Source organism: Aethalodelphis obliquidens, unplaced genomic scaffold (genome assembly GCF_003676395.1).
Source record: "Aethalodelphis obliquidens isolate GAN/ISIS:26980383/991018 unplaced genomic scaffold, ASM367639v1 scaffold28, whole genome shotgun sequence".
NCBI classification, from domain to species: Eukaryota; Metazoa; Chordata; class Mammalia; order Artiodactyla; family Delphinidae; genus Aethalodelphis; species Aethalodelphis obliquidens.
The window spans coordinates 23,577,061-23,599,423 of NW_020837972.1; the positions used below are offsets into that span (position 1 = coordinate 23,577,061).

Consider the following 22,363-nt stretch of genomic DNA (forward strand, 5'->3'; position numbering starts at 1 on the left):
GTACAGGCTGGACGCCTCCCGCACGGTGCTGGGTACAGGCTGGACGCTTCCCGCAGGCTGGCCGGCTTCACGCCCACCCCCTCAGGTCAAGGCCGGAGGAGGGGCTGGGCTGTGGGCCCCAGAGAGGCTCTGGCTCGGCTTCGCATGTCCCATCTGGAGCCAGAGAAGCAGGACATCCTCAACCACAGAGGATTTATAAGCCCACAGAGCACCAGGCGTGGTTACGGGCTCTCGAAGCCACTTCCGAGGTCGTGACTGGAATGCGTCGCACGCTGTGTCCCAGCTGGCCTCCGGGGAAACGGGGCCATGGCAGCGACACTGATGGAAATTTATGGGGACGCCCTTTGTGCCGCTGGAGAAATAAATGCAGGATGGAGAGGGGATGGAGTGGCAGTGGCCTCCCGGGGGGGCAGCAAGCTTTGCCTGTGACAACAGGACACACATCCATCTCCTGCCAGAGGAGACGGGTCCGGGTTGAGCACAGACCCAGGAGCTGTACCATCGGAAGCCGAGAGGGACGTGTCTGGGAACAGCTGTCAGGAGGGTTCTTGGAAGCACGTCACCGGGGAGTGGGGATGCCTTCTGGGCAGCAGCTGCCTGCTGGCTTGACACGCTCCTGCCCTCTCAGGAACATCGGTGCGAGCCTGGAATCCCAGACCAGTGCATCCCACACCAACGCCTGGCCTTCCTGCCAGCCCAAGGCAGGATCCTGATGGGCACAGAGACAGCGCAGCCCCACAGAAAACCGCACAAGAGGGGCTGCTTGGGAAGGTGGAGAGGAGGAAACCTGAGCAACGAGGAACGCCAGAGTCTCCTGCTTTGGGGTCTTGTCCTTCCCAGCCTGAGTCCACCCATCCGTCCAGGCAGCTGGCTGCAAGACCTCCCAGAAGCAATATGTATGTGCACACACCCAGACATGCGTATACTACACACATGCACAAGCACACGTGCACACAAGTAAAACACTGCAAATACACATACATACAACTGCACACACAGCACAGATGTGCACACGCGCATTATACGTGCCCATCATGCATTCACACGCATGCCCTCACGGGCACCTTACACACAGCCGCACTCTGTGGAGACATTGCCCATGATGCCTTCACACACATGCCCTCACGGGCACCTTACGCACAGCCGCACTCTGTGGAGACATTAATGGCTCATATTCATTGGAGGAGCCTGTGCGCGGAGCTAAGGGTGAGTACGGGTCTCAGACTCACCCTTCCACACCCAGGCCCTCACTCACAGCTGCGGGCGACCCATACGCACCTTTGGAGAGACACGGGCTGAGATGCATGAGAATCACTGCACCACGTGTTCAAGGAGAAATGAGCACACACGCCACCCTCAGAGCTCAGAGCAAAAGCCGGTCAGAAACAGAACACTGGCCCGTGCACAGAAAGGCCCCTCACACCCCCCTCATAGGAGCCCGGTGGGACAGTAACACGTGGGGTCGCGCGCTCACAGGCCCGGTCGCCGTCTGGCTGCCTGGAGGCCTGCTCGTGCCCAGGAGAGTGAGCGGACTGCAAGGGTGGCCAGACCACACAGCCCTGGGTGCAGTGCTGCAGAGGACCCCTGCGCCCACCTGGAGTGTCTCTGCCTGGGCAGTGAGGTCCATCGGGGCCCAAGTGTGCGACCTTCAGGGCCTGCGACCTCCAGCCCCTCCAGGCACTCCCTAGGGCAGTCCCTGCCATCGCTGGGCCAGAGGCCGATGACCCGCCCCATGCCAGGGTCCAGCTCAGCGCAGGTGTCTTCTGTTGCCCCAGCAGCCCCAGCAGGGCCCTGGGGATCATCAGTGAGCCCTTAGGGTGGTCAGTGGAAGGGAAGGGAGAGGTGGGACCCTGGTACTTGTTTGTCCGGCCCCCGACGGGATCTGGGGCAGCCCCACGTCGAGTGGACCCTCCACGGGGCCCTTGAGTGGGCTCCCCCTTCCCAGCAAATCCCCAGCTGAGACGGAGCCACGGGGCAGGTGGCCTCCGATTTTCCTGTCTGGCTTTGTTAGCCTCCAACCCTGCTGCAGGGGGACCAGCTGGCTCTAAGGAAGAGCCCGGCACACAGGAGGGTGAGCGGGTGGGGCCTGTTCCCCTCGGCGAGCCTCCCAGGCGGAGGAGCAGCCTCAGCTGAGGGGCCCCCGCCCTCCCCAAGCATCTCCTTCCCTGGGCTCCTGGGCCTGGTGGGAAGGGAAGGGGGTCTACTGGCTGCAGCAGGAGGAAAGAAACCAGCCTGTTTCCCTGACAGCACCGTGCTTTCCATCCCATTATCTGGGACCCTTGCCTCCACTTGCAGACCCTCAATGCCAGTGGCATCAGAGCCCCCATGTGGAGCCGGATTGGCACGTGGCATGCGGTGCCTGTTTCCAGTGCCTCGCGATCACCATCCGCTAAATCCACACTCATTACCCTTGACCGCCGAGCCACGCGCAGCAGAGACGGTTCACAGCACTAAGACGTCTCCAGCCCTAACGAGGCGGGGGGGGGAGGGGGGCATCACTGCACGGGAACGCAGGACGGGGCCTCGGACGAGGCCGCTCATTTTTACGATGCCGTTTAATTTGGGTTTGCCAGTCTTCCTTCCATTATCCCGTGGGCCAGTCTTAATAATCAAGATCTTTGTTATGTGCTTTGCGGCATAATTAAAGCCACCGCTTAATCAGAAAAGCTATCTACCTCCAGACAAAGGGAAATCAATAATGTATCCAATGGAGAAAGGTACAGAGAACTTTGGTTTGAGAGTGGATGGAATTGCCAGTTGAGCTGGGAACACATGCCCACACACGTGTGCCTGCACACACACGCACACGCTCCTCCACCCGCGTGTGTTCTGATGACTGCACCTGCCAGATTGGATGGATGGGCTCCGGGGGCTAAAGGCTGTTCAGGAAACCAAACTGAAAGTTTCAAACGGGCGTAGACAGAGCTTGCGTTTATGTATTGATTCATTTAATCCTCCACGCATATTTCCTGAGGGCCCCCTAGGCACCGGGCACGGCCACCGATGTGTGACAACGCGCAGCGGCTGCTGTTTGCGGAGCGCAAGGCTCCCCCGGTGCCCGCGAGCGAGCCCGCTGCAGCGCCAGCCTCAGGCCTCCTCCCGCGGGCGCCAGGCATCCTCAGCGCGGGGTCGGCGTCATCTCGTTTCCTGCCGCGGCCCCCTGCCAGGTGTCGGCTGGCAGTGCCGGCTCAGGGACTGTGGAGCGGGCCGTCGGGTGGGGCTGAGGCGGCACCGGCTGGCGGGTCTCTGAGCGCCGGCTCTCGGCGCCCGGCCGCATGGACGCTCTGCCGGAGCGCGCAGGGGCTTCCTCACAACGTGGCGGCCCCTGGTCCAGGGCGCCTGCCGGGCTGGCGGGGAGCCCTAGAGCTCCACAGCCTCACGTCCGCCCTCCTCGATGGAATGACCAGCCTCAAAAGCCCCCTGACTGCAAGGGGACGGACACTGTCTCCACCTCTTGATGCGGGCGGGGCAAGGTTCCAGACGAGGGGTTTGCGTCCACCTTTGGAAAATACGATCGGTCACACCGGGTGACGTGAGGAAGGTAAGACGGGGAAATCACGCCACACAACAGGCTGCCTCCTGGATTTGCAGATAAAGTTTTTTGGGGCCAGAGCCACGCCCGCTCATGTACCTACTGGCTGTGGCCGCTCTCGCGCGGCCCCAAAGCCTGAAACAGGTACTGTCTGGCTCATGAAGTAACGAGAAACATGCACTGGTCTCTGCGCCCGTTTCTCAGACACAGAGCCGCACCCTTGGAACCTCCAGGGCGATGGGCGAGGTCGGAGTGTTCACACTGAGCTCCGAGTGCCTTGGGAGTCCCTGGCTGACGGGAGGGAGTTTTGTTCTAATGAGGCAACTCTGGGTGGGCTCCTGGTTGGGGGCTGGTCATCAGAAGGACCGAAGCACGATTAGAAGTTGGGCTTCCCTGGTGGCGCAGTGGTTGAGAGTCCGCCTGCCGAAGCAGGGGACGCGGGTTCGTGCCCCGGTCCGGGAAGATCCCACATGCCGCAGAGCGGCTGGGCCCGTGAGCCATGGCCGCTGAGCCTGCGCGTCCGGAACCTGTGCTCCGCAACGGGAGAGGCCACAGCAGTGCGAGGCCCGTGTAACGCAAAAAAAAAAAAAAGTTGGCGCTTTCAGCCCCTCCTCCCCACCCTCTGGGGAGGAGGGGCTGAAAGCGAAGCTAAAAATGGATCATGCCAACGTGATGAAGCCTCTGAAGTACGGGATTTGGAGAGTTTCTGGGCCCCAAACACATCCAGTGCCAGGAGCGTGGGATACTCCGGCTCCTCAGGGACAGACGCTCGTGTGCTCAGGACCCTCCCAGGCTTCCCGCTGCGCAGCGCTTCTTCCGGCTCCTCCCCCGTGTCCTTCATCGCGTCCTCATTCTAGAACACGCCAGTAAACACAAGTGTCCCTGAGTTCCGTGCGCAGTCCTAGCAAGTGTCTGAAGCCAAGCAGGGGTCACAAGTGCCGGGGCAGAGCCTGGAGCTGAGGTTGGCATCTAAGCCCTGCACCTGCGGGTCTGACGCCGACTGCAGGCAGAGAGTGTCAGAACTGAATTGAAGTGCAGGACACACAGCTGGTGTCAGAGAATTGGCTGGTGTGGGAAAGCCCCACACATCTGATGTCACAAGTGTTGTGAGTGTGGCAGTCTTGTGAGAGTAAAGAAAAACAGGGAGGTTTTTACACACGGCCTTTTTCAGGAAAAGTCTTCTGACGCCGCCCACTGCAGAACATCAGGCTCCAGGATATTGTATGTTACTGAGCAGCTTTCTCAGCCGCTGCTGCGCTCCCTGGGTGCCTCACAGCCCTCGTGGGGTTCCTAGATTCTGCCCACATCCCTCCTGAGGATGTCAGCGATTTCCTTCCAGGATCCTGACTGACCCGACTTGAAGGCAGGCAGAGCTGATGTAACAGCGGCATCCCCTAGATCAAGCCGTGCCTGAAAGCCTACCCTTCAGAGCCTGAGCCAATACATTCCCTTTTTTTGCTTCAGCCGTTTCAAACTGGGTTTTAAGTCTTACCAACCCAGCCCCCAGAATGGTAGGCAATAAGGGGAATTCCTGTTGGAGGACTAAAGGTCAGGGAAGATCTCACTTCCAAATATAGAAGACTGGATGCCTGGTCATGCTCATGAGAAGACCCCAGCTCCTCGTCAGAAAGGCCCCTGGGGGACTGGAGCCCGTGTTTTAAGCGAGGCTCTCATGAGGGCTGTCACTGCTTTGAAAAATCCCCATGATGCAGCCCCCTGCGTGCAGAGGGAAGCTCTGGGATGAGTAAGCTCCAGAGAGGCCCCGGGCGGAGCCTGAGGGCACTGGGGGGAGGGGCGTGGGGGAGGGGCGTGGGAAGGCCCCTCTCCACTTCTGATTCTTCAGCCACATCGCCCATGGGGGTAGGAGGGGTGGTCTGCACATGTGCCTGGCGCCAAAGCCTCCTCGCTTCTTTTTTGGGAAGAAATGGGATATAAACAACCAGGTAAGTAACTAGATAAAATCCACATTCTCTAATTCAGGGAGGCAGAGAGCTCCGCCCCTTCAAATCAGAGTTTCTGTAAAGCAGGTTTCTATCAATTAAGGCAGAGTGTAAAGGTCAGCTCTTTCAAAGTTCGCCCTGATGTCTTCTTTTGTGACGTGAGAGTGACAACTGGGATTGATCACTCTGTCAGCTTTTATTTCGGCAGGCTGAGGTTTCTTACAGGGGATCTGAACCTTCAAAGGGAAAGCCAGAATCGCTCCTGCTGCTTGAGCAAATCCCAGGCCCAGCAAGACATGGGAGGACAGTGCTCCCGAGGACAGGAGAGTGTGCAGTGACACACCACACACATCGGGTGGAGCCCTTTCAGCTTAAAAAGCAGAAAATCCAGTGCAAATTTGCTTAAGCAAAAAATTTAAAGTATACATGTGTATGTGTGTATACTAATTTACTGCAGAGTCTAGCGGACTTATTTTTAAAATTTATTTGTAATTTATTGCAAGTGGCTTCAGGGACAGCTGGATCCAGGTGCTCATAGCACTGGAACCCAGTTCCTCCCCACATCCCAGCTCTGCCATGCCCTGCAACCGGATTTTTTGCTTCGGTTTCACAAGTGCGCCCTGGGAGCTCAAGCTCTCCCCTCATGATGATAAGATAGTGCAGATCCCAGGCTCCTAAACTTGCACTTTTACTTTTGGGGAAAATCTTGGTTTTCCCCCCCGTGGCCTCAGGTAATTCCGAGGCTCATGCTGGACTGGCCTAGACCATGTGATCTCCTTGAGCCAATCACTGTGGCTGGTGGACCGTGAGCTCTGATTGGCTTAGCCCTGGTCATGTGACCCACCCTGCAGCAGGGGTGGGAAGTTTCCATGGGTCCCCACATGGAAACAGGGAGCTACTGCCCGAAGAAAGAGAACTGGATTTTGAGGAGGCGACCGACAAGCGTCTGCTGCACGCAGACGCACATCTGTTGTGTAAGCACCACTGCTCTGATGTTGGGAGATGCGGCAGGACCGTTGGGAGACCCCTGCCCTTGGCCCAGGGCTGGGGGTGGTGGGCTGGACCCCTGTGGGCTGGGACTGCTCTGAAAGCGGGCCCTGGGGGCATTCAGGGGGTCACAGAGAGGCTTCCGCTTCATCATTACTTGGGCATGACTGGACTCAAGCCCAATGCCCACTGGGCAAGGGGTCCAGCCATGCAGAGGCGGCGTGGAGGGGTTCCAGAGGGTTCCGCAGAGCCACCAAAAGAAGACGATCTCTGGGAGGGCAAGAAGGGGTTGTCTTCAGTTATGACAACAAGTGCCATGAGGTGAAGGAGGAGACGCAGCAGGAGAACGCCCCCCACTGCCTCCGACCCAAGTCCAGGGGCTGCAAGCCCCCGGAGTCACAGGGACGGGGTGCTGTGACCCGATGTGCCGCGTGGCTCAGGAAGGTGGAGCACGGTGCCACTTCCGTACCAAGTCAGCTGAGGTGTCCCCACGAGGACCACGTGCACAGGAAGGGGCCAAGGCAACAGGTCTGGCTCGTCCATGCCCTGCACCTCCTGGGAGGTGACCTCTGAGCCCTTGGAACGTCCTGCCTGAGAAGAGCGTCACCTTCACCTGGAGGCCTGGGGCCTTGCCAGGGGGTCTTTGCTACAGTGGGATTCATGTGGGGTCTCGACTTGACCTCTGCAGGGGCTGGAGACTGAGGTCAGCCAGTAAAAACCCAGACGCCAAGGCTCAAGGGAAAAAACATACAAACAAAAGGCTCGAGGGAGCCCCGCGGCTGGCAATATGCCATAGCGTGCTCACACCTCATTGCTGGGGTAATCAGGCACCGTCCCTGTGAGCCCCACCATGAGGGCCAGCTGGAAACTCCTGCCTGGTGTCCTTCAGCGATAGCAAACTGCACCACGTGTGCAACAGCTTTGCTGAGCCTTATGACTCATTTTAGTGAGTTACTGAACTTGAGGCTGGCCTTGGGGGGGTCCCCCGAACTGCACCTGGGCTGCCCAGGCGCTCAGAGCTAAACGCCAGCAGCTGTGCTGACCCTGCTGGTGGGCAACTTAGTTCATCCTCCCAAAGTCAGGACACGACGGGGGCTTTCAGAAAGCGACTCACACTCAAACACACGCGCACGCACACGCGTGCACACTCACACACACCCTCAGAGCCCCTGACTCATTCAGGTCCGCGTCCGTGACTGCCGTCACATCTCGGCACCACCTGCGTTACTATTTACTTTGTATGTTTCTCCAAATTGGCCTGTTTTACACCTAAATGCATTTTTTAAATTCAAAACGGCACCTTTATTTCATCGCTGCAAACGCAAAGCAGCACCGCTTATGCTAAATCAACGGTAACCATGAAAATAAATGCGATGAAAATGAAATAGCGCCATCGCGAGCCGCGGTGGTCAAGGCGGGGGAGCCGCCTGCTCCAGGCTCTCTGGGTATAACGCGACAGGAATGGAGTCACGAGACGGCCTAACCTCCCACCCTGCAGCTCACGCATCCCGGCTGCGGCTAGAGCACGGAACCTGGGCAGACGCGCTGGTCCCCGCGCCCCAGGCCCCAGCACTCCCTGGGGCGGCCACGCGCTCACTGCCGGCCCTGCCCCAGCGCCCTAGAAACTCATTTCTGGGCATCTCACCTCACTCCTCGCACAGCAAGCCCTCAAGCTTGGAGGAACAGGGAGTCTGTGAGAACCGCTCCCTGGTCCTCCCTGGGCTGGGGTAGCCCCGAGGCCCTGTGTCCCCAGTGGAGCTGATCCGCTGCCGACCACCTGTACCCGCAACGACGATGCACCTTCTCACGCTCCGGGCCCTTCCCTGTCAGCCTTCCCACCCCCTCCCAGGGCTTCTGGGACCACTTCCCAAACCAGAGTCCTATCTCAGAAGCCACAACTGGAAGAGGGGCAAACCAAGACAGGCGCTAAAAGGAGACACTCCCCCGCACCCCCCACCCACCTTTCCTTGGAGGCTGCTCCGCGGACTCAGGACTCAGAGCGGCAACTCTGACCACACGGCTGCCCGGCCCAGCCCAGCCCTGCACTGTGGCCCCTGCCAGGAAGAAGGTGCTGCTGAAAGTGCTGTCCTGTTCAACGTTGCGAGCTGCAGGCTGAGTTCCTGCGGCCAGGGCCACAGGAAGGAGCCTGGCTTCACGTCCAGGGTGCAGGCGCCCTGCTCGGCGGAAGTTAGTAAAGCAGTGAGGTCCACTCAACACGGAGTTTTGTTCTAGTCTCGCCTCTGCTTTACTACAGGAGGCGATGATCTGAGACCAGGAGTCCTGAGTGACCAGAAGGCAAGGCACAGCCATCGAGGGGTCTGACTTTTCTGACTAATCAACTGCTGTGGCTTTGGGGGTGGGGGGGACCGGGGTTTACAGGCAAGTGACAGAAATGGAACGCCTTTTAGACACGGGCGACGCTCATTTCAAGCAGGACCTCCGCCCCCCATCGCGGCTCCTGCACCAAAAGCGGGAGGACAGACGCCTTTGGCAGAGACTGTGCTTCAAGCTGTGTCACTTGTCACTTGTGTTATTTGTATAAGTGGCGGCACCTGGAGCATCGGCGATGGCGCTGCCCAGCTTCCTGGGCGGCGCCGTCCCTGAGCAGCCTCAGTCCTGTACTGGGCACCTGCAGAGGATGCCCATGGCCGAGAGCAGAGAAGACGGATGGGGGGTGCCCCACCTGCCAGGGCCCCCCTCCCTCCGCTCTGCCTGTCCAGCAGATCCTGTGAACATCTGGGTGCCAGGAGCCCAGGCCTGCGGGGCGCTGCCTGGAGGTGTCTGTGGGAGGGGCGGCGTACTCACTTTTTGGGCCTGTAGTCAGGGATGGTCCTGTCCAGGGAGATGCGGTCGCTGAGCTGTGCGTTGTACCCGTATTCCTCGAACTTGCCCTCTGTCTCCTGGCTGTCGTCACGCAGTGTGGCCGCCATGCCGCCCTGGCCCAGGCCGCCCGGCCCCTCCACCAGACCGATGGGCTTGGCGAGCCCTGGCGGAACGGAGAAAAGAGGGGGTCAGGCACGTCCCAGGACCTACCGCGTCCTTCCCCCGCCCTTCTCCCAGCCTCACCCTAAAAGGCCCTTTTTGCAGGTGCAAACTCAGCAAATTCCTCGCATACTGCAGGATTCCAGCTCTAGGACACTGCAGGAAAGGCAAAGCTATGGAGACAGTAAAAAGATCAGTGGTTGCCGGGGTTTGTGGGGAGGGATGAACAGGCAGAGCACAGAGGATTTTTAGGGCACGAAGCTACTCTGTATCGTTCTGTAATGGTGGGTACATGTCCGTATACATTTGTCCGAACCCAGAGCATGTACGGCACCGAGAGTGAACCTCACGTAAACTGAGGACTTTCAGTGATTATGATGCGTCAGTGCAGGTTCACTAATTGTAACGAATGTACCACATCAATGCAAGGTGTTAATAACAGGAGAAACTGGGCGGGGGCGAGGCAACATGGGAACTCTCTGTACCTGCCACTCAATGTTTCTATAAACCCAAAACTGTTCTAAAAAGCAAAAGCTATTTTTAAAAAATATTTACTTATTTATTTTGGCTGCCCCGGGTCTTCATTGCCGCGGGGTCTTTAGCTGTGGCATGCGAACTCTTAGTTGTGGCATGCATGAGGGATCTAGTTCCCTGACCAGGGATTGAACCCGGGCCCCCTGCATGGGGAGCAAGGAGTCTTAGCCACTGGACCACCAGGGAACTCTCATGGTTTTTTAAAAATATAAAATATAAATAAATTAACTTTAAAAATGCAAAGCAGCTGCCCCACTTGCTCACCAATCCTTGATATTGTTGGTCTTTATAATTTAAACTAATTGTACATCGACACAATGGAATGCTACTTTGGGATAAAAACAAAGGAACTACCAAATATGCAACAATCTGGATGAGTCTCAAAAGCATTATGTTGAGCGAGAAGCCTCCAGAGACACAGAGGAAAACATATGTACGACTCTATTTCCAAAACTGGAGGAACAGAGGAAGCTACTCAATGGTGACAGCAGCAAGAACAGGGACCACCGGGGTGGAAGGTGGCATTGGCTGAAAAGGAGCCCTCCCGGGATGACCAGGGTGTGTGCGCATGTGTGTGTGCCTGAGAAGGCCAGGCCAAGGGAGTGTTTTCTGGAATGTTCTATTTGGTCACTTGTGCCAGGAGAGGAGACATCACCCCCCTGATGCCAGGGACCAGAGCAGTGCCAGTCAAGCAAGGACAACACCCCTTGCTCTCTCTGGGATGGGTGATTCTGGTGCATCTTGGTTTTGGGAGTGAGGTCTGGGGAGCAGAAGTTTAAGTCAGAAAGAGTTGGGATGAATTCCCATCCCAGAGACGCAGTCAATAGCTTCCACAGAGAAGCCTCTGGTCCTAGCTCAGGCCACCAGAAGTATAAACCCAGGGAAATATCTAACATTGATGTCACACGCTGCCCCACACTGGGTACCAGGATCTTCTTTTGTGACACCCACTCCCTCCTTAGGTTTTTAAATTAGTTAAACAAGGAGGCCACTTGGCTGGGGGGTCTAATACATGGCCTGTGTGCAAACAAACCCAACCCTAAGCCTGTGAATGCCTCGAGGTTATGAAACGGAAACCCAACCACACACAGCCAATCACACGCAGAGAATCACAGCCAATCACACACAGCCAATCACACAGAGCCAACCACACACAGCCAATCACACAGAGCCAACCACACACAGCCACTCTCAGCCAATCACACACAGCCAATCACACACAGCCAATCACAGCCAATCACTCACAGCTGGGCTTTAAGCTATACCAGTTAACGATCACCTTTGCTTTGCTTCCGTGCTTAATCTATACTTTCTCCAGCTGCTATGGGTGGGGCGCTCTTAACCACTTCCAGTTGTAGGTTGCCCCATTTCAATCAATTTTTGTCCAAATATAATCCTTTTTGTTTATTTTTTGGCTGGCAGTGCGCATGCGGGATCCCAATCAGGGACCAAACCCACGCCCGCCTGCAGTGGAAGCCCGGAGCCCTAACCTCTGGACCACCAGGGAATTCCCATGTCCAATATAATCTTAAAATTTGCAATATGCCTCAGTTTGTCTTTTAGCGGTTCCCAGCGAGGGCGGGGGTGGGGAGCCGACCTCCATCCTCCACACAGCCGGGGGCTCCTCTGATCACCAGAGCCAAGGTCGCAGGCTCCAGGGACACCCCCCCCTCCCCCAGTTCCCAGACCAGGGATCAAACCCGCGCCCCTGCATTGGGAGCGCAGAGTCTTAACCACTGGACCCCCAGGGAAGTCCTGGGAATACTCCACTGTAAATGACAAATGTAGCGTTGGTATCTATGTAGGACTGAAAGATACTCACTGGATGTAAAATTGAAAAATCACATGACACAAATCACTTCCGCTTATCTTAATACTGCTATATATATATATATATATGTATATATAAAATCATGCTGTTTTTAAACGTCTGTGCTGTACTTGCAGTTTCTTTGAAAGGTTTGTAAATAGGCGTCTCCCACAGGCAAATGTGCTTCCACACCTGAAGAGAGAGTCTCGCTGCTCATGGCAGCCCAGCCTCAGAGTGCGTTCAGCTGGCCGGAGGGAGGGGTTGCCCCGGGTGGGACCGCCTGCTGCAGCCGGGCCCCGGCAGCGTGGCTGAGGCCATCACACCAGGTTCCGCTTACGGAAGTAAAATATGCACCTGTTGAGAAAGTCAAACCCTCCAGAAAAAGCTATAAAATGAAGAGCCAGCGCTTCCCGTGCTCTCTCCCTCTCTCCAAAGGCAATGACTTTTTCTGGTGTTAGGCCTTCTCATGTTGTCCACTGTGGACACGCAGAGTAATTTTATGGGTCTAGTTTTTGTCAGCCAGAGACTATTTCCCTTGGCCTCCTGGCGTGAAAGATGAGGATTTAGCCCATTTTCCCTACCGCCTACATCCTGCTCCTGCCTCCCTTGATTCTTCTTAGCTATGTTATTGTTTTTAGTTGTTCTGGTGGTTACTTTTGTGACCTTAAAAGGAAACTTAAGGCTCTATTTCTGGAAGTATCAACTTTAGCTGCTGTCTATGGACTCCTTACCAGCTTACAGGAGAAATTAACATACTCCCGGGGTTGCTGTTCAATGGGTATAAAGTTTCAGTTATATATATTTGTTCCAGGGATACACACACACACACACACACACACACACACACACACCCCTCTGAATAAACTTAGAGGTCTGCTGTACAACACTGTGCCTAGTTAACAATACCGTATTGTGCACTTAAAAATGTGTTAAGAGGTCAGATCTCCTGTTCAGTGTTCTTACCGCAATATAAATAAATAAAATGTTGAATCGCAAACGAAAAGACATTAACATACTTCCTTTGCGTCTCCCGCTTAGCTGCGCCATCCCTTTTATGGTGTCAAAGATCATTTGTAACATCTACATTTTGCTCTGTAACTGCGACTGGGCTTTCCACAGATTTGTCCATGGGTTGATTCCAAAACGAGAGAGGAGTCCACTTTTGCCACACTGTGATTATGTTAATATTATTCACTGTGGAGACAAGCAATGAGGGCCCATGAGGACTGAAGTGGAATTCTATCACTCACTGAACCCGTGCACTTAGTGAAGAATTTCCAAATGTCAAGGCAGTATTGATTGCTTTTGTGACACTCTGGTAATTTCCCCGAAGTACGCATATTTTGGTTTGCTTTAGGTTTGCAGCTTGACTTTCTGTACAGCTTTTTAAGATGAACGTGTAAGAATGATAACAGTTAACATTCAGCTAGCATGTGTCCTGTAGATACCAGCGCATTCATTCCCCACAACACCCCTGTGAGGCAGGGCTATAATTCACCCCATTTTGCAGATGAGCTAACTGAGGCACAGAGAGGTCCAATGACCTGCTCAAGGTCACGCAGTTTGCAAGCACCAGAACCTGCATCTGTACGCAGGCGATGTGGCGCCGAGGGAAGGTGCTTCACTGTTGTGTACTGCTGACTCTCCCAGGAGCTTCCGAATCACCTGCCTCGTGAGACAGGGTCCAGTTTCCTCTTGCAGACACTCCTCACGGCAGAGCTGGGACTAGAGTGAGGTGCCTGGGGTCAAGGAGACGCCCGCCTTCAGGGTCCCCGTCTCTTAAAGTCCTCCACGACTTTGCTCCTTGAATCAGCCATTTGCCAGGTGCCCACGTCCGCAAATGACCACAAAACACCGCTGCGGACGTGCTGGTGGGACCAGCTGGACACTGGCCATCGCTGGAACCAAAGCCCCGGGAGCCTTGTCCGTGCTCTTCATTGCTGATCTCCCAGCAGCCACAGAGCCCGGAGGGACGTGAGCTGGGAGAGTGGATGGAGAATGAATGACTGAGCCCGACGGACAGAGAGGGTGGGCAGGGAGCCAGCACGCCAACCCCAAGGGGCTGTACCCCCGAGACACTCTCCTGCTGGGCCCTGGAGGCGGGGGCTCCGCGGAGCAACAGCTGCCCTTAGATGGCTGTTCTCAAACGTGGGCAGCGACCCCTGGAGGACACAGACTGCAGGGGCCCACCCGGAGCATCTGATTCCGCAGGTCCGGGGTGGGCCGGAGGCAGAACTGGCACCTCTGAGAAGCCCCCAGGGCATGCTGATGCTGCCGGCTGGGGACCCCACTCGGAGGACCTCTGCCGTGGAACAGGCGCTCACCGCCTTTCACCCCGCCACAGGTACAAGACGCACTGCAGGCGAGAACGTGGTGCACACCCGGCCTTTGGGCTCCAGTGGGGCTGGAAGCAAGGGGAGGATCCTGGGTCGGCACCTTCTGGGCCTCACCCTGGGCCTTCTTGGCTCTGCGGAGACGGCCGACCCAGAGGAGGCTGCAGCGGCTCTCAGAGGCTGGCCCCCCAGAGCACCCTTGCGGGGAGGCAAGGGGTCAGAGCTGCCCGCCGCGGGTCTCTGATAGCCCCCGTCGTAGTCTCCAGAGCAGTAAAGACCCGTAACCGCTCGCCTGATTGAGAACCCACGGATCTCGTTTCGTTTTCAAGGAAAGTCGCGCGCATCGGTGCTTCCCCGCAGGGCTCCCGGAGCTCTCATCCCACCTTTTTTCTCGTGTCCCAGCGTTGACTCACATCTCTTCTCCCGAAGAATTCCTTCTAAGAGGCGGGATTGATTGGTACCCCCGGGAAACGAGGGCAAACGGAGAGAGAAGAAAATTGTCAAGATTAAAGATAGCTCGGCCGTTACTGCAGGGTCTGAGGCCCACTGAACCGATGGCCAGGTAGGGCCTGCCGAGGCCTGCTGGAGCCACGCCCGCAACTGGGCTTTTGTCCTCACATCTCGCAGCTCCTGGCATCACCAAGCAGCCCGCAGGGGGTGGGGCCGGGGGTGGGGGCCGGGATGGGGCCTGGGGCGGGGGTGGGGCTGGGGTGGGCCGGAGGGGCGGGGCTGGGACCAGCGGGGGTGCCAGAGGTGGGGCCGGGGGGGGCGGGGCCGGGGCCGGGGTGGGGCAGGGGCGGGGCTGGGACCGGAGGGCTGGGGGTGGGGGTGTGGGGAGGCAGCAAAGTGCCCTCGTTCCTACCCTGCCTCTTGGGGCTCCTGCTCCAATTAGCCAGCCTCGGTGCGAGGGCCCCTGAAAGAGCAAGAAACCAGATTCTCCAGACGGTTCTGGGTTGAACTGTGGCCCCCAGAGATACACCCAAGTCCTGACGCTTGGGACCCGTGGTTGCAAACTTATTTGGATATAGGCCTTTGCAGATGTAGTCATTTACAATGAGGGCATCCTGAATCGGGGTGGGTTCTAACCCAATGACTTGAGCCCCTTAAAAGAAGAAGGAATTTTGGACACAGACACACAGAGAAGATGGCCATGAGACCATAGAGGCGGTGTTGGGAGTGATGTGGCCGCGAGCGCAGGACACCTGGGGCCACCAGGAGCTGGAAGAGGCAGGAAGGACTCTCCCGTGGAGCCTCCAGAGGGAGCGTGGCCCTGCACACACGTTGGCTGCAGATTTCTGCCTCCAGAACCGTGAGGGAACGGATGACTCTTGTTTCAGCCATCCGCTTGTGGAAACGAACACACAGACCCACCACTCACGCCGCCCGCTGGGACGTGACCTGCAGCCGGTGGATCCTGAGAACTGCACGTGCCCAGGTGCAGCGTCCCTCACATCCGACGGACGCTCAGGCCGTTGTCAGGCTGACCTGCGCGGATGCGGGTGCAGATTCCAGAGGCACCGGCTTCCTTAACAGGAGCAGAGGGGTTGTTTTTCCTGTTTGAAACCCTCCACCTCCTCCTCCAGTGGAGGGTGCCGCAAACTTGTCATTTCGTCCTTGAATAGCCGTGATTTTGAGAACAATGGGAAATTTGCATTCATTAGCTCGGAAACCTCTGTCGACAGCTTTTCTGACAAAAGAAACAAAAGCCAGCATCCTCAACGCAGTTCTGGGACTGGAGGTCAGAGCTGACGTTTGCCGCACTGGCCCGCCCGTGCCAGGCACTGCCCACACCTGCCTCCGTTACTCCCCATGGACCCTTCTATGCCAGGCGCCTTCATCCCCCCACTTCACGGAGGAGACCACCGAGGCTCGCCATGGCCCCAGAGCCAGCAGGTGGCGAGCCCAGCCTCTTAGCCACGTGCTGTAAACTTCAAAGCATCTCAAAGAAGCTTCTTAGAGGGGACTCAGAAAGGTCACCAGCTTTTCACTTTGACATCAAGGACATTTTAATTACAATTACTTGTCACTATTACTACCATCTCATGAAAGGAAGGTCCTGCACTACACCCTGGGCAGGAAGGATGCACCCTCCTGGTAGCATTTTAGTGAAATACACCTGGCTTTCATTTTCCCCGGGCAGGTGGGGGCGCGGGGGTGAGCTTCAGGCCCACACTACAGGTGAGCCACGGGAGGCTCTCCCAGCACCTGCTGGTCCACGGTGCTCCTGGTTCCACACTTCCCCTCCAGCCAGGTAAGGGGCTCCCTCTGTGGGTGGGGGGGGGGAATGCCAGTCAAGGTTAGAGGCAGGGATGGTATGGGAACACCCACAGTCAGCATGGCACGGGGACCGACCAGGTGACGGTGGATAACAGGTGCAGCCACGTCACAGCATCCAGACTGAACACAAGCCCTGCTCGGGAGATCTATGGAGCCCCTCTGCACACCCACAGGGGCCTCACGTCTCTCCCAAAGATGAGCTGCCCACTGGCATTCAGGGAGCTTCTCCAGCTCAGTGGGAATCGGACGGCCCAGGCTTCCCTGGCGCCCGCTGGCTCCCCGCTCCTGCATTGCCCTTGGGGAGGGGCCGGGGGGGCACCAAGGGGCAAGTCCGCCTCCCTCTTTTGCTGCCACTTAAAGTTATGGTCAGTGTCTCCTGTGCTGTTATATGTGACTCGATAATAATTATAATTAATGATCACCTTTTAAAGCACCAAGATATTAAACATCTACTTAACAGTTCCTGTGTCCTGTACATTGACTTATTTATTTATTTTGTGCATTCAGGTCTGTTTCCTTATTCAGATATTGAACCACTGGGTCAAGGGTAAAATATTTTTGTGGATCTTGGCGCCAAGTTACTTTCCAGAAAGTTTAGATTTGTTTTATGTTGTTGCCAGCAATATACGTTCTTACTTCTCTAATTAGAAAGTGCGTTTCTTCTGATTGAAAAGATCATAAATACTCATTGCAGAAAGTTCTGAAGCCACACACACACACACACGCCCACACACACACACACACACACGCCCACAGGGCTACCCAGGGTCTCACTCCACAGGGAAAACCAGTATCAGTATTTCAGTGCTCTAGATCGTTTTTATAAGATTGTATATAATAGTTTCAACTGAGTTTAATAAATACACATGACGTATATACAAGCCTGCATTCTGCTCTTATCACTACATCCTAAGCATTTTCTTATGTCACAGAAATTCTGCGTAAGCATCACTTTTTACGACTGCGAACATAAAATCTCATCTTGTGGCCGTACCGTTTATTCCTTCAACCATTCACCAAAAATGCATGAAGCATCTCAAATGCCAGGATCCGTGCCAGGTGCTGTGCGTAGGTTCCCGGCGGAACACGCGCAATGCCTGCCCTCAAGGGGCTCACTGTCCGGGCAGGAGACAGTCACACAAACGCAATCGTGGGCCAGTGTGCTGAGGTCAGCCACGCTCACGGGAAGACACAGGGCAGCTGCCCCCGCAGGCTGGGGTTGGGGGTTCAGACACGGCCTCCTGGAGCCTCCGGGGAGCTTTCTGAACCTGCAGGAAAGGGGCCCACAGAAGGGCCAGGAACACTAACCATCGGGTGGAGGGGGCTCGGAGGGGCCTGTGCTGAGTCTGATGGTCTGGCGGTGGTGTCCAGGTGGGAGGGGGTGAGGGCTCCCTGCAGGCAAGGTGGCCTGTAGGCACGGGTGACCCAGTGCCTTCCCTCCCTCTCTCTCCCCCCGACCTCAGCAGACCCTCTCTAGTTCTTTCAGGAACCGGCCCTCTCCGTGGCTGTCACCCATGTGGCCTGCCTTCTCCACCACAGGGTTCCAATGAGACACTTCATCCCCCGGACACTGGCCAATGGTGGGCATGTGCCCCAGGAAGATTATAACCAGGAGACACAGCCCCCTCCTCTGATATCTTGAGCACCGAGAATAAGGGCTTTGAGGGCCATCCTGGTCTCCACAAAGGGAGGCTGCCCGTTCAGGGGTTCTCCATCCCGGCCCGGATGGGTGGCCCACTCAGGGGCAGTCCAGCCCAGCCCAGGTAAACAGGAGCTGAGCTGGCCAAGGCAGGACAGGGCCTGAGGCCCCAGCACAGAGGCCTGGTGGGTGGGTGGCTCTCCCAGGGGCCCAGATAGCTGGGAGCCCAGGCGGAGGGGGCAGAGGTGGGTCCCGAGCTGTAGGAAGCAACTCGTCAAGGTCGGGTGGAAAGCAAGGCTCCCTTTCCAGATCCAAAGTCCCAGCATGCTCCTACTGATGGAGTGCCCGTCGGGGTGCCCACTGCTTCCAGAACATTCTCTGCTCTGCTGCTCTGGCCCAGAGCCCGAGGGGACACCTCTGGTGAAACGCATTTGGCTTCAGAGGCAACAATTTGACTTTCCAGAGGTAAAGTGTCTTCCGTTTGAGGGCCTGGGTGAACCGTCTCAAATTCATCATCTCTGCGGTAACTGGTAGGGATCGTGCACTAATGTGAAAGACCGCCGGTCGCCCACAGCAGTTCTACTTTTATGGAATGATCATTTGAAGTTCCTTTCCCACGACCTGAGGGAGCACACTTTTCTAATTACAAGAGATAATTTGGAAGACGCAGTGGCGAGATGTCTCTATCCGAGCGCGGGTGGGAGACCCTATTCACGCGGGGGGCAGGGGACTGACTCTGGGTTGGAAGGCAGGACAGCAGGAAGGTGCAACTGAGGAGATGACTCAGGAGCCGAGGGGAGGAGTTTGGAGCCCGTTTCCCAGACGCTTTCTCTTGTTGTGCCCCGAGAAAAGTGACAATGGCATTTCATGATAAATAGGGACTGTCGTTCGGCATGTGTCATAGGGCAATAGGGAGGGGTGGGGACTGCGGTGAGTGGGTACACACGTCCGACCTGCGGGGACCACTGCTCCGGATCTAACAGGTCCAAAGCCACCAGCTCTTCTAGACTTTCGAGAGAAAGCAGCAGTACAGATTCATCTCTCTACATATCAGCAACTCATTCATATTTTGGGAAAAAATCTCATAAGTTAAGTAACAAATAGGGTCTCTATCTGTTAGTTAGCCAGGACCAGTGTGGTGGGCTAAGTAATAGCTCCCAAAGATACCAGCTTCTAATCCCCAGAACCTGTGGACACGTTGCCTTAAATGGTAAACAGGACTTTGCAGGTGGGATTAAGTTAAGACCCCTGAGATGGGCAGAGATGGGTGACCCAGGAGGGCCCTAAACACCATCACAAGTGTCCCTGAATGGAGAGGGTTGGGAGAGGTTTGGCAGAGACAGAGAGGAAGCCCTGTGACGTGCAGGCTTAGCGGGCAGCGAAGGCGGGAAGGATCCTTCCCTGGAGGCTTCGGAGAGCGTGGCTCTGCCCACACCCCGACCGTAGCCCAGGGAAACCCATTTTGGGCTCCTGACCTCCGGAACTGTGACAGAACAGATCTGCGTGGTGTTAAGTCCCCAACACGTGGGCTGTCACCGCAGCTCCAGGAAATGAACTCGACAGACAGACCTGCTGCAACAGCAGAGGAAGCTAACGTCCTGGGCGGTTCCTCTCTCGCTCCTCTGCCCTGGGGCCCTGATGTCGCCAGGATGTGGCAGGGAACCAGGCAGAGCGCTTGCTGGAGACCTGCCTGCCAAGGTGGGGAGGCCCCCAGAGCTGGGGTCTTGGGATGGTCTGCTCTCACCAGCCCTTGCCAGTAGCCCTGGGCTGGGCAGTCGAAGCCCTTTCATCTGCCGTCAGCACACGTGAGCCGTGGCGCCCCAGGGATGGCGGGAGCACAGACTGTCAGACCCCGAGGTTTGGGGGGTGGAGAGGCGGCAGGCGCCTGCTGAGGGGCCACATGAGCTGGTGGCGTCCAGGCGCCCGGGTACACTGGCCCAGGAGTCCAGGTGCTCTGGAGATGAGCCCTGGCCCAGGGATTCTCCAGCTGCTGGGCACCTCAGAACCTCAGGGCAGCCGGCTAGAGCGAAGGTGCCTGGGTTCTGAGGTGCCCGGCAGCTGGACACGCCTCGGGACCCTCGGGCGCTGACCCTCAGCTAATGCGGACGGTCCGGACCCTGCAGAGGACCAGCCAACAGGAGGAACCAGCGGGGCTAGAGCAGGGAAGAAGCCCCAGAGGTGCTGCTGTGGGTCCTGGTGTTTTCCCCACGTGGTGCTCTTGGAAATCAGCCCATGCGGGTTTCACGTGGAAGCCTGACTCCAGCTCTTTGGAAGGATCTGGCATGCTGGCCGCAGGGGCCTGCTTCTCCACAGGGCAGCGATGGGCTCCACCCCCGCCCCAGGCAGGCCTCTGCTCTCTCGCGGTCCCTGCAGGTTTTGCACGGTGCCCTGGAGGTCGAGAGGTTGTGCCCCTGGTTTAGATGGTTGGAGAGGGGTGCTGGGTTGCATGGTGGCCCCTGAGGCGCTGTCCAGCAGAAACCTGTGAAAGTAGCCTCATTTGGGAAAAGGGTCTTTGCAGATGTAACTAAGGTAAGGACTTTAGATGAAATCTTCTGGATGAGGGTGGGTCTTAAATGCAACGACCTGCGTCCTTACGATTTAGAGAGACACTTACAGAAGGAGACGCCACATGGTGAGGGAGAGAGAGGTTGGAATTAGGCGTCTACAAGCCAAGGACTGCCGAGGATTGCCCGGGGCACGAGAAGCTGGGGAGAGGCCTGGAACAGACGTCCTCAGAGCCTCCAGGAGGGATCAGCCTGCCAACACTTTGATTTCACACTTCCGGCCTCCAGGACTGTGAAAGAAGAAATTCCTGTTGTTTAAAGCTACGCTGTTTGTGGTCATTTGTTACAGTGGCCCCAGGAAGCTCATAGGAGAGGGAAGGAGGAGGGGGAGGGGGAGAGGGAGGGGTGGGTAGGAGGGGGAAAAGGGCCAGCTGCACACCCTGTGGTTGCTTGGCCAGCATCTATTCTCTCCAACCTTTTTATTAGTAGAACCTCAATTTGTTTTGGAGAGAAATGCCTTCAGCTAAAAGGCTCGCCTCCCTGGGCTGACCTCGCAGCTAGGAGTGGCATGTGACCAAAACCTGGTCAATAAAATTTAAATGGCATTCGCTGGGTGGAATTTCTGGGAAACGTGTCTAAAAGGGGCAGAGACTCAGCTGGTATATGTGGGGTCTGTTTTTGGTTTTTGCCTTTTATCTACAGCCCTTCCCCCTTTCTCCTAACTGGAACTAGGACTCAATGTCTGGGGCTGGAGCAGCCGTCATGTGACCATGAGGTGGAATGCCACACGAGAGGAAGCGGGGAGCTGCGATTCAAATGGGGTTGGGCTCTTGAGGACATCTACCAGCCTCGGGATTTCATGTTCACAAGAAAAACAAAGCACAGTGCAGTTAGGTCATGTCAGTTGGGGTTTTGTCAGGACTCTGAATTCTTCACCCCGAGAGGCAAGGGGGTTCAAGTTAGGAATAAGAGGACACTGCAACAAGAAAGGCCAAGCCGTCTCCCCCAGCCAGTGGCCTCCCACCCACGGAGGACTTGGCTGCCCACCCTGAGCCGACAGCCTTCCCGGGACGTGGATGGAGCCGCCAGCTCCCGAGGACCACCCCCCGGAACATCCTCTCCCCAGAAGAGTCATTTCACACTTGGCCAACCCACTCCTTCCAGCACAGAAACCTGGGCTACGTGGGCGACTGCAATTTTTCAACTTGGAAGGAAGCGTGGCTTTCAGGCTTCCAGCTTCTCTTTGAATCACTGATTTCCATCTGTCATAGCGACTTAAGCCAATATTCTGAGAGAGGAAACAGCCCAAATGGAGAGGCTGCCGGTCACAAGATAATCTGAGAGGAAGAAGCAGAATGAAGACACCTTTGGGAACCGGGTTGGACAGGCCCGTGAGGTACGGCCTCGGTGTTGGGACACCCCTGGGGACACACGGCCGCTGGCGGCCTTCCGTCAGCAGAATCCCCATAGGGACAGGACAGGCCAGTCGGACTGACCCGCCGCCCTAAAACCACTAAGATTTAAAACAAAGTAACAAAATCAATTGTGAAAAAGCACTAAGTATCTGACAAGACGGGAAGAAATTACTGGGATGAGCGTGAAGAACAGTGGAGATCCGGGAGATGAATCCAGGACTTGCTTTTTCCCCGGAGGATGTTCTGAACTCTGTGGACTTGGGGGCACAGGGGGAAGGAAGTCAGAGGGCCAGACGGACCCCCGTGTGGGGCATACAGCCTCTGGGAGGCCTGGGGAATGGCGCAGACACAGATCCTGCCCGTCCAGGCCTCCAATGAGGCCACAACTCCGTGTTTCCTGACGATGACCA

The 22,363-nt window shown here is 56.6% G+C and overlaps 1 protein-coding gene across 1 annotated transcript in view; it reads right to left on the reverse strand.

Moving 5' to 3' along the window:
* Window positions 1-22,363, reverse strand: part of GALNT9 (polypeptide N-acetylgalactosaminyltransferase 9) — an 88,964-nt gene that overhangs the window by 54,965 nt on the left and 11,636 nt on the right. Inside the window, exon 2 of the mRNA XM_027125274.1 lies at window positions 9,265-9,445. Coding sequence (XP_026981075.1) covers window positions 9,265-9,445 — 181 coding nt within the window. The remainder of the gene's footprint in view (window positions 1-9,264; window positions 9,446-22,363) is intronic.